The sequence below is a fragment of the Sphaeramia orbicularis genome, chromosome 11 (assembly GCF_902148855.1).
Source record: "Sphaeramia orbicularis chromosome 11, fSphaOr1.1, whole genome shotgun sequence".
Lineage (NCBI taxonomy): Eukaryota > Metazoa > Chordata > Actinopteri > Kurtiformes > Apogonidae > Sphaeramia > Sphaeramia orbicularis.
Window position 1 is genome coordinate 45,914,996 of NC_043967.1, and position 12,662 is coordinate 45,927,657.

Here is a 12,662-nt window from a genome sequence, read left to right on the forward strand (position 1 = left end):
AATGTCAGCAAAGTACAAGCTTTTTTTTTGTTTTTCATTAAATAAGTGCCTTTATTGGAAACATCATGATGCAACAGTTTTGTTTTTGTTTTTTCAGATGCAGTTTTTAAAATTTTTATGGAATGTCCTTTGTGGTGGACAGTTGATGTTTTTTTCTTGTATAAAGTTTTGAAACTCTTGTCCACAGATGTGGACAGAAAACCCATAGCTGGGTCTTAGATAGATAGATAGATAGATAGATAGATAGATAGATAGATAGATAGATAGATAGATAGATAGATAGATAGATAGATAGATAGATAGATAGATAGATAGATAGATAGATAGATAGATAGATAGATAGATAGATAGATAGATAGATACTTTATTCATCCCATAGGAAAATTTGCAGATTCCAGCGGTATCCACAAACTTCAAAACAAACAGTAGTAAGAACACAATAGTAAAAACACAATCGTAAAAGAAAACACTTTTACTTTCCAACACAATCGTAAAAGAAAACACTTTAACTTTCCATAATTGACAATAAATATATTTTAACAGTTGAACCTTAAAGGCCTGGAGCTATTTAGACCTAGGACTATTTTCCAAGTTAATTTTTCTCGACTTGTAACATTTCATATGCAATTTATTATAATATCATCCTCTGTATTTAGCATTTTTCAGCACCCAGCCAGCGTGTCCATATGGGCTCCAGAAGGGTTACATTTGGGCTGCATAAGGGTCCCATTTGGGTTTGTCCGCAGTTTCCATGGTGGCCCCACATGTGTTTGCCCATATCAGAATCAGAATCAGAGATCTGAATATCTCATATTATTTATTCTTCACACTATTTATTCCATGATATTTATCTTTCATGTCATTTGCACTACCTCTCATGTTATCTGCACTACTTAAATTCTATGTTTTACAAATATCTTAGTTTGCAATACGTTTTATGTTTTAATGTAAGTAACTGTGCCTTTTGCTGATATTTGTTGTTGTTTTACTGATATTTGTTGTCTGTCTGTAAATTCTTGCACTGAACCTGAGAGCTTTGCCTAAATTTCGTTGTACTTGGTACAATAACAAAAAAGAGATTCTTATTCTGATTCTGATTCTGATGTTGATTCTGATTCTGATACGGGCAAACACATGTGGGGCCACCATGGAAACTGCGGACAAACCCACATGGGACCCTTATATGCAGCCCAGTTGTAACCCTTCTGGGGCCCACATGGACATGCTGGCTGGGTAACAATCATGTATTTTTCCATACTTAATGTACTGTCATGTGATTACATTAACAACAAGTAGACCAGAACACACACAGACCTGCCACATACATACATACATACATACATACATACATACATACATACATACATACATACATACATGCATACATACTTCACTGTACATTCCTTGCAATTGTCAATTAACAGATGTAACCTGCACATGCATGCATTCAGAGTATGATAAATGAAAGTAAATGAACATGTAGAGAAGGACTGATGCCCTGACATCATCCATTCTTAGCTTCGCCTGAGAATGGTTGAATTTATGTGAAAAACAGTAACAGTGTTAAAATGTAATGTTTTAACCTCTAAAGACCAAGAACTATTTTTCCAGTGACTTTCAAATAAATATATTTACTTCTAACCTTTCCTAAGTGTTCTATCACGATGTATTATAATATTATCTTCTGAATTTTGCATTTTTCAATAAAACGCAGGTTTCATTTACTGATCATGAAGATGTTCATAAAAGCTCAGAGTAAATTCAAAAGTTATTATATCGAAACAGAAAAAGTGACTTTTCAGCAATGTGTCAAACAAAGCATTTACAACCACTGTCAGTTGTCAAACTAAATGGGTTTTATTGATGAGTCATTGTTGCAGAAGATGGCTGTTTCCATTATTTACTGTGGAGCCTCTGAATGTCCAAATGGGTCATATCTGAGGACCATGAAAAGCTGAGAAAATGGCATTTTACCTGAATTTTCTACATGTATTGATAGGATTAGTGGTTCAGCATTACCAAAAGTCAATTATAGTACACAATATTGAAATTTGTGATTACAATTTCAGTGTTCTTACTGAGTTAACAAGGAAAAGGCCCTAATTACTCAATCAGTTTACCTACACATCATCTTGAAATGTGCATTTATTTCCACTCAAACACATTAACTTCAACAAACATAAAGAATATACAAAAACTACCATTTTGTTTATTTGCATTTTTCTGCTCCATATTACTGAATCCAGTTCATAAACTGTAACATTTTGGACTTTTGTAATTGCACAGGTTCACATTGTAATTGGGACTGTATTTACAATTGATTGTACAGCCCTATTGCTTTTAAACATTGTTGGATTGTGAATATTATCAATATGGTTTTGCAAAAGTCCACTGCTTCATTTGTGCTTTTATTGTGAAGGAAAATTGCATATGTTCGAAATCTCAAGTGTAATCTATTATTTATGTAACACGTGCCTTATCAAAAGTAAGACTGCACAGACCAAAATACATCTTTTTCTTGTGAAGCTCCCACCAAAACACGTCTTCCAAAATAGACTTAACATATAAGGTTTAGTTAAAATGCATTGCTTTGCCCACTACCCAATAAAAGATATGTAAATCAGTATTATCAGCTTCAATAAATAATTTGACTTGAAAAATTGTTCCTTTATGTACTGGAGAAACATTAAGTTCTTCAGTTTTAATGCTGTGGATAATTCAGATGAGACAGACTAGATTATGAGGTATGGCATCATCCTATTAGCGACATAAAGCTCATTGTAGCTCTTACATAATAAGATTGTCGTATGCTGGAGAAGTGAATCACTTGTATTGTCATATGAAAAGGAATAGACCTACAGGAAGATACAACCAGCGGATGAGATAAGGCGTTAACTAAAGATGTTGATACGTTTAGAATGTTATTGTTGCTTTGACATTGATGTAAGAGCAACAGGTAATTCAGGACAATCAGTGAATGCAACGCATTAAGTAAACAGATGCACAAGTGAGTGGGTGTGGGTGTGGAGGAGAGTTTAAATGGAAAAACACATTTAAAGTCACACGACATCAAATAGTGATGAAGTGCATTGTGGGAATGGTGACCAAGTGAAAGCAGTTTCTCACAGATTCGGCAAGAAAATGAGCCAGATCTCTAAAATGTAAAATTACACAGTCCACCAGGGCTGTTTTAAAGAATGGGTCTAGTTGGTGGATGAAGGTAAAGGCCACATTTGGGTTCAGCACTCACGAAGAGACAGAGAAATTGCTGCTGCGTGGAATTCCCATTCCCACGATGCACTTAGCGACAAAGTTTCCGATAAGGCCGGGGTGACATTTCGGTTTGTTATGTAAGCCAGCAGACTGTGTTTATAATGGAGTCATATTTGAAGATGTTCACCATGACTGAAGTGATTCAGGTGCATTAGCACAGAAAGACTCATGGACTAGTGATGCTTAAGCCACCGCTCAGGTTTTACTAGTTTGAAAAAAGAAATTTGAAAGTCATACGCTGCTTTAATTGTACACTGCAAAGAATAAGTGCAATAAAATGTGTCCATAATCTGTTACAGCAATTCTCACACTTACAAACAACCAGACCTTTAATTAGGGCAATGTTTCCCAACCTTTTTTGGCTTGTGACCCCATTTTAACATCACAAACTACTGGTAACCCCAGACATTCAAAATTGAGAAATTTTTTGGCTAAAATTAATTTGATCATGTAATAGTTTGCTATACTATGTTGCAAATAAACATACATTTTTGATGACATTTAGACTATATAATGTATATTACTATGGATCTGAAAGATGAACAGTACCACAGTGCTTCAGTGTCAGCTTCAGAGTTTGTCATGTCTTTTATGTATTTTTTTTAAGTATTTTTTTTATTTATTTATTTGCACATCATAGACAGCAAGACAAAAATTAAAAAAAAAATGTTTTCATGCAAGTAACACCATTGTGTAGGAGAGGATAGAAGCCAAAAAAGGCTTATGTAAATACCTTCCCTGAAGGAAACAATACACAGGAAAAAAAATAAAAAATAAATAAAAACACAATTTAACTGAAATAAAAATATTAAAGTAAAAACAATAGAAATACAAATCAAATTATATAAAGCCTTGCATTTTTTTGTAAATTAGAGTCCTTTTCAGATGCTTCTTAAATAATGATGAAGAAGATGTTGATTGAAGTTCAGGTTGTAGATTATTCCAAAGATGTGATCCACGATATTTTAGAGAATTCTGACTGAGAGAAGTATTGTGATTGTCTCTCTCAACTCACCATATATAGTAAGTAATTTTTCATTTTTTTTTTAATCAATTACTAGAAATCTCAGGTGACCCCACTTGAATTCCAGGTGACCCCTCATGGGGTCATGACCCCAAGGTTGAAAAATACTGAATTAGGGGATGTCTGTAGTAGATAAAACATGACCTTTGTCAAAGATAATTGTTGCCAACTACTAAACTAAACAAATATTTCAAATCGTTCCATTGTGTAATTACTGCAGAGATTATCATGTTACAGTTCTTTAACTCTAACTAATGCAATGATTAGATTAGACTGACACAGAGATTGGACTGTGTTTCAATGGAAAAAGGTCATGTGGTCTGATGAGTCCAGACTGACCCTGTTCCAGAGTGATGAACACATCAGGGTGATAAATTAATGAAGTCATTACCCATCATGCCTTGTGCCTGCAGTCCAAGCCTATGGGGGCAGTGTTTTGATCTGGGGTTGCTTCAGTCAGTCATGTGCAGGTTCACAACAGTATGTGTACATAAAATGAGGTCAGCGAATACCTGAATTTACTGAATGACCAGGTCTGAACATTAGTGGATTTTCTTCTCCTCGAATGACACAGACATATTCTACGATGAGAATGCCAGGATGCATCAGTATCAAGCTGTGAAAGACTGGTTCAGGGAGCATGAGGCATCATTTTCACACATGGATTGGCCACCACAGACTCCAGACCTGAATCCCATTGAGAAGCTATGATGTGATAGAGAAGACTTCAAGCAGTAGTCTGACTCTTCATCATCAGTAAAGAAATCTTTGTTAAAAATCAGTGCAGTTCTGGATAGAAACAGATGTTGTGACTTATATGGTGACAATATAGCCAAAGTATTTTGTGGCACAAATGAGGCATCCTGTAATAAAAGCTAAAGGTGGTCCAACAAAATACTGTGTGATTTATGTATGACTGTTCTTGAGAAGATCCTCTATAAAAAAAAAAAAATCATAGTGTCTGTAAGAATGTTTTTCACCCATAAAGACACAAACATCCAACTTCTGATGTAATACCTGTTGATCCACTCAATACATGTAAATAACTGGTGTAAAATACAGTTTGTCATCTTTTCATGGTCATCAGATATGACCCATTTGGACGTTCAGAGGCTCTGTAGTGAACATGGAAACACTGTCATCTTCTACAACATTGATTCACCAGTAAAACCCATGGAGTTGGATCAATGACAGTGGATGGAGACACTTGGTTTATGTTCAGTTAATGATAGATTTGCTGAAAAAGCCACTTTTTCTTCAGTTTTGTCTATTTTTGATATAATAACCCTCAACTTTAATCTGAGCTTTTATGAACGTCTACATGATTAGTAGATTAAATGTGGGGGGAAAAAAACTAATTTTCATTGAAAAAACACAAAATACACAAAATAGTATTACAATAAATGGTGATAAATCACTTGAGGAAGGTTAAATACAAGCAAAAATTCATTTGGGAATTGCCTCAAAAGTAGCACTGGGTCATTGTGGGTTAATATCCAATGCAAAAACAAAAACAGTTTCTGGAAAGACATTTTATTGTTATAGCTCTTAAAGAACTGGGCATGAAAGTCGAAATTCACCTTCATTTTATTTGGTTGGCCACATTAACAACTGACACCTAAAATCAACAATCACTGATACTATGGGGAAAACTATATATCTTTTTTTTTTTTTTTTTTTTTCAGTTTGCAATTTAGTTGAACTAAGCCCTTAAAAGGCTTCTCTTCCATTATGAAATATAGGTCATCAGGTCAGTGCTGTGCTCTGACCGTCCATACAATGCCACCCATTGACAGGACAGGATATCGACATGACCTGGCAACCTGGAGTAAATGTTTAACGTTCCCTGTGTGAGGCGAGAAAGATCGAGTGTACACATTAAAGCCCTCCTGTGCGGAAAGCGGGTCTAACATACGTGCGAAATGTGTCTCACTTGAAGGGAGTTGGAGATGGTCAAAGAACAGTATACACGAACACCCCGCTGTGCAGTTGTGACCTTGAATTAATTCATGGCGAGCTACTGCTGAGCCGAGACCCCATTCACCCAAAGACACCTCCAGCATTGTGATGATTCACTTGAAAAAAATGAGGGCACAAAGGCACTAGAGCTGCACTGATCAATGGATTACTTGTTGACTCCTGCAACCACAAATAAGAAGTAATTGGCACAGTATGAAAAATGAAAAGTCATACTAAAATCTACTTGGAGTTTTAATTTATTGTAGATGGTATGAACACAACAAATTTCATGTTATGTCCGGTTAGGATAATTTCATTTACACAAATATACATCCATTCCTCACATTCAGGAACTGCACCATAACTGTATGTAAGTGAATACTGTATGAGGATGTATGTATATAGTTGATTTTTTCTTGTTTTACTTTATTATTATTATTATTATTATTATTATTATTATTATTATTATTATTATTATTATTATATCTTGTATTTATAATATATAAATTTTAGCAAAGAATTCCTTGTATGTGTTTATGTACTTAGGCTGCATCACATTAGGAAAATGTTAAAAGCAGCAGGAATCTGGGGCTGGTTAATGAATTAAATAATCAAATGAGAATGTGATTTGCAACATGTTATGTGAATGGACTCCAGTTCTCATGATATGGTACAAAAGAATGCAGCCTCCAGGGAAGGTCTTGTCCTTTAGATGCAAAGGCATATTAAAAGGTTTAAGGTTAAAATGGTTAAAAACAAAGAAAGATAGGAAGGGATTTGGATATTTCACCCTCTATGCAGAACAGAAATAAAAGATTCGTGGGATCTGACTGCATTTCAGTGCATAAAAGCCAAAGGAGGATGTGTAATCTGAACATTGTGATCTCTGACCAATATTAGATCAAATTTTACTGAGCCAAAAGGAGGCATTATGTTAACAGTATCTAGAAATGAGCTTGTGGGTGAACTATCACTTAGTGGAAACGTGTGCCATTGAACGGGTACTGGATAAGTATGAGTATTCTGGAACTTGACAATGGTTTCCAACAGTAATCTGACCTTTGTGCTGCTATCTATTCATCTATCTATGGATGAATGATAGTTTTTGATATGGTACTGTCTGAGGGATCAGAGATCACAAAGTTCAGCTTGGACTTGCCCACTACTGGAGATGATGTAATATACAAATACACTGCCCGGCCAATAAAAAAAGTTGCTCATGTAATATTTCACTGCATCACCTTTGGTTTTTATTACAGGAGACATTCACTGTGACATCTTTATTGTCACATAATGCTTACATAATTTTACAGTAAGGTTCATGATATTTTATTCATCCATAGTTGCATTAATTTTTGATTATTGATGATGGAGAATCAGACATCATCAAGTCTTCATCACATCCCAGATTCGAGTAAATGATGTCTCATTCGCCCTAAACCATTCTGTCACAATCCTAATGACCCTGATCGATCCTGCATCGCCCAATCTTTTTGACATTAAAGACATGAGAGGCTACTTACTGCATCATTTGGAGTTAAGGGAACTTGTTCCAGCTGAAACATTATTGCCTTGTGCAGTTCTTAATGGGGGAAGGATCAGAACTATTTGCTTAGTTAAATCCAGGCAGATACTTGTTTTGTCCAGGCTGTTTATATAACTCTAAGTGCAGTAAGCAGCCTCTCATTTCTTTAACATCAAAAAGACTGGACAATGCCAGACTTGATCAGGATCATCAGGCTTGTGATAGAATGGATCAGTGAGAATTAGACGTCATTTTCACATATGGACTAGCCTCCATAAAGTCTTCACTCTAATGTTCTTTTCTAGAATCCAATTATTTCATTGTTAGCATTAAATTACCCATCTCAATTATTCCTTGAATGTGTGGCTGAATATGAGGAATCGATGTATTTTACAGATAAAATGTTGATCAGACAAAACACAAAATATGTTGTTTTCATACAATGAAACACGAATTAAAGTCATTTTAATAATACTGCTTTCTTTTTTAGTTTTCATACTGTTGCAACTATTGCTTTAAGGAGTTGTAAATTCATATCAAAAGCAAGTCAAAAGTCTACATTCTGAATTCAGCTACTTAAACGTGAAGATTTTCTGGTTGGTTTCCATCCATATGACAGTAAAGTGAATGTCTTTGGGTGATGCATACATATTTTCTGACTAAAACAAATTTATTAATCCTGAATATAAATGACAGAATAAAGACAGTGAAAATATATTTTTAGTCCCAATAGGAAAACTTCTGACACTTAAGTTAACAAAACAAGTTTTCTATTAAGTATTTTAAGTTGACACACTTATGACTTTGATATTTCAATCAAAGTAAAATTACACCAACTTAAAAATTTCAGAAAATGTTATTTAATGTTGTTTATTAGGAACCTTACAACACAAGTTTCAAGACATGAAATGTCATCCAAGTGTTTGTATACTGGTTACAACCAAAACTGAGTGCAACAGATGTTTCTTTGTATTTTTTCGTGCCAAATTCTATGACAACCATGAAAAAAATTACCCAAGTTGCCTCAACTTATTTGAAAAATGAATGTATGTGGACATATAACTTCTTGCACAATATGACAAAACAAAAGTCACTTTTCTCCAGATTTGCCCAGTTCACTTCCACATGTTGATCTGATGCTTCCTCCACTCTGCTGGTCCCAGCGTATCCAGTCCATTCATAACATATTCGTTCATCACACCCCACTTGACTAGCAACCCAGCCAGGGGTCATCTCTGTTTGTCCTAGAAACGAAGGCAATTCTTCTGGCCATATCAGTGTTGTAGATTCGCCGGCATTTCTCAAAGTTCTTCCGCACTCGCTCTTGGCATGGCTTCTCAAAGTAGCGCCTGCGCCTCACGGTGTCCATAATTCCTTCTTGCGCCAGGACCCTGGAGTATGTAGAGAAAATGTGTGAACAGCTGAAATTTGGATGAATTCAAGTTAAACTACTCAATAGCTGGGGGTACATCATATGTACTGGGTACACATGATCAACCCAGTGTAATCTCCTCCAGAGTATCATCCATGTTAAAATATTAAATACAGTTTCCCTCTTCAAATTACAGAAGTGAGTCAAATATTCTTGTCATATATTTTTTATGATTTTTTTTTAACTTGACATGGAAATCAACTTCTAATTTCTGACATTTTTAATAACTAGACATGTTTTCAGTTCGGCAATATAACAGAGGAAAAAAAATATATATCACTGGATATTTTACACATAACTTTTTTTTTTTAACTTACATAAAAGACAAGAAGTCAAAATAATTACTTAAACACCATAACTAGCTTTATACGAAAACCTATTCATTTCATTTAAAAACTCTACTAACCATGTGAAAAGAACATTCCTCAAATAGGGCTGCTAAAAGGGATATTGTGCTTCAACCACCATATTAGACATGTTTCTGTCTTTGCCTTTCACCCAATTGTTGATCTGCTTTTGATCAAATGAGTTATAGTCACCATTTCAGCACTTCATAAGAAGAATACTTGAAATTTGACCCTTTTTTTTTTTAAATTAAATTTTTATTTGATTTTGCATTGGATAATTTACATGTTTCACATTCATATGCACATATAACATTTAGTTTTTCTATATTTCTTTTCAGAAAAGACCAAAAACTCTCCAGTGCCTTCACTTCTTGTTTTCTAATCCCCCTTTTTTTTGAACAACAGAACAGTAATATACATATATAAATAAGAAAAACAACAGTAATATAGTAGATAAACAGTGGGTGTCACAATTTATTCCTTTTACATGTTCATAAAGTCATGATTTCCAGTATTCCTCACATTTGTCATGTTCTAGTCTCAATGCAAATGTGAGGTTCTCCATCTGGGAAACTTCTTTAAATTCTATCCAATATTATAATGTGGGTAATTTGTCAGTCATTTCCATTTTCTACTGATTATTTTCTTGCTAGCAAACCAGCATAATATTCCAGATTCGACCTGTTTTGACTAATTTCATAACTGACAAACACTCTTAGGTAACCACATGTGCATACCGCTTGTGAGTGCGATTCTGCTGAAATAACCAACCACCGACCTGTTAAACACATCTAATACGTCGCGGAAAAGGACACCAACAACAACACAACACAAAATAAAAATGATCTCATTCAGCTGGACACACAGATGCGCATGCGCAGTTAAGTGACATTGAGCGGAGGGCTAACGCAGCAAAGATTAGTTTATCATCTTCACTTGAACTAGAAACGTATTTGCTTTAATCTCTTTTCCTTAACACCAAACAAATATTTAATTGGATATCAGACCTGTTTAAAGTCTTGTACGCCGCATCTACGTCGCCACCTTGAACCATTATAGTCCGCGCAACGAAGCGGAGGTGCCTCGCCATGATAAACCCGGTGGTGCGACCAGTTCACCCGCCGTGTAGAAACACGGAACTACACATGGTTCCGCACAATACAAATCTCTCATAAGTAAACGCTAGGTGACGCTTTAGCGCTACAATAGCTGGAAATATTCTTTTTTTTTTCAGCATTTCTTAGATATGTTCAGTTTGGTTTTAATGATATCTGTGAAAATACATTGACCTTGGTATTAAATGTGCAAATCAGCTGACTCCTAATCTGCAAATTATTACTGACTTTTTCCTTCATTGTGCGGATTTTGACAAAGTATAAAATTGAACCCCAGTTTATTTGTCATCATTATTATTACTTGTTTGTTACTTTCTACACATTTTTAAAAAATGCATGTGAAATATTGAGCATGAGCTGTTATAAAATATTATACATACTCTATAAACTTTCTATGGGTGGACCAAATTAAGTGTTACCATTTATTTTATTGAACTACTGATAAATAAAGACTAATAAGCAAATCTTCTGTTTTGTTGATAACCGAACATCATTGTCTGTACCTTGTAAGCTCTGGCTGAAATGAAGAAGAACCCAGAATTTTTATTATGTGCCAGTATATATTGTACACACACACACACACACACACACACACACACACACATGCAATACACACCGAAAATGACCCTCTGCGTTAACCCCATCACTTCCAACATGGAAGAACACACCACACACTATAGACTAGGAATAGTGGGCTATCATGTCATCAAATGGGGGGTTAAGTACCTTGCTCAAGGGCACATCAGCCAACAATCAATTTGAACCAAGCATGATTAAAAAAAAACATCCACATCCTCTTGCAGAACATAGAAGCAACAAGTTATTATAGTTATTATGAGGGAGATAGCCTTCAGGGGAATCACAGATTTATGAAAGTACATTTGTTGTCGTAGCAACAGGACAGCGGTGTCCAGTGTTATTCTATCATCAGAGCCATTCTGCTCTTTTTTTTCATCTCTGCCTGCTGTTGTCCTCAGCATCTCAATCGGAGGTCAGCCAGCGGTGAATGCCAGCCCGGATGATACCTCCAATTTGCATTCAATAGTGCTTTTATATGTTCTCTCTGTTCATTTAAACTAGCTGGTGAGGTTAATTCCCCTGTTGCTGTAACTCTATAGGGTAGTGTATCTGTATGGTGCCACAGGGAGGAATGCTGAGACAACCGCCACAGATAAGATCGTGACTCCTTTTGTTGGGTGAATGCCCTGCCTCATGTTTCCAGAGGAATCCCTTCTCATCCAGGCCTGATGAAATAATCCTGGCAAAGTGTAAGAGAGCAAGAAAAAGACCTGAGAGAAACAGAATATAACATGAAGATACAAGGTTTTCAGATACTGTGTTGAGAGGTTTAATTCTACTTTCTGTTCTATGTCACAGTGCCTGGTATAGACAGCACTTGAGGATGTTTTGAGTTAATTTTTGTCTTTACTCAAAGATATTTACTTTTCTTTTCACCTTTGGTTTGCAATTGTGATTTGCATCAGTTGGTTGCGTCTTTATACAGGGGAAAAAATACATACTTTTTTCAAAAACAACAGTGAAGTGACACAAGTGACAGTATAGCTCAGATAGAAATAATGTAGGATAAATGGTCAACCTTGATTTGGCAGGTGGAAAGGAAAGGAAAGCAAAGGAAAGCAAAGGAAAGCAAAGGAAAGCAAAGGAAAGCAAAGGAACAAAGAATCACCACATTTACTCTGGGTTGTGTATCAGTAAATTTACTAAAGATATGACTCTTTTAACAACACCTAAAATGTTAATTCTGAAATATGGTATAACTGTGTTTGAATATCTGTTAGAAATGAAAGGAAAGAAACAAAGAATAGCCCATTTACTTTGGGTCGTTTATCAGAAATAAAATAAAATAAAATAAAATAAAATAAAAAGTTAAAAAGTTATTTTGACCCCAAAAATCTAATGTTTTGTTCTTGTAGGCTGTATGTGAAACGACATGGAATTATTTTCTACATCAAAAATAAAATAAAAT

At 35.1% G+C, this 12,662-nt stretch overlaps 1 protein-coding gene across 1 annotated transcript; it reads right to left on the reverse strand.

The window, feature by feature from the left end:
* Window positions 1-8,531: 8,531 nt before the first annotated feature.
* mrps21 (mitochondrial ribosomal protein S21) lies at window positions 8,532-10,673 on the reverse strand. The gene is made up of 2 exons (XM_030146527.1): window positions 10,568-10,673; window positions 8,532-9,172 (listed from the first exon to the last, which is right to left on the reverse strand). The coding sequence occupies exons 1-2, from the start codon at window positions 10,648-10,650 to the stop codon at window positions 8,992-8,994; spliced, it is 264 nt and encodes an 87-aa protein (XP_030002387.1). The 5' UTR covers window positions 10,651-10,673; the 3' UTR covers window positions 8,532-8,991.
* Between the last annotated feature and the right edge of the window lie 1,989 nt (window positions 10,674-12,662).

What these genes read in the sequence shown, in the direction of transcription:
- mrps21 (XM_030146527.1), bottom strand. Translation starts at nt 10,650, where the DNA reads ATGGCGAGGCACCTCCGCTTCGTTGCGCGGACTATAATGGTTCAAGGT. An exon ending in GCGTACAAGACTTTAAACAG is followed by an intron (nt 9,173 to 10,567) that starts GTCTGATATCCA and finishes TACATACTCCAG; the next exon opens with GGTCCTGGCGCAAGAAGGAA.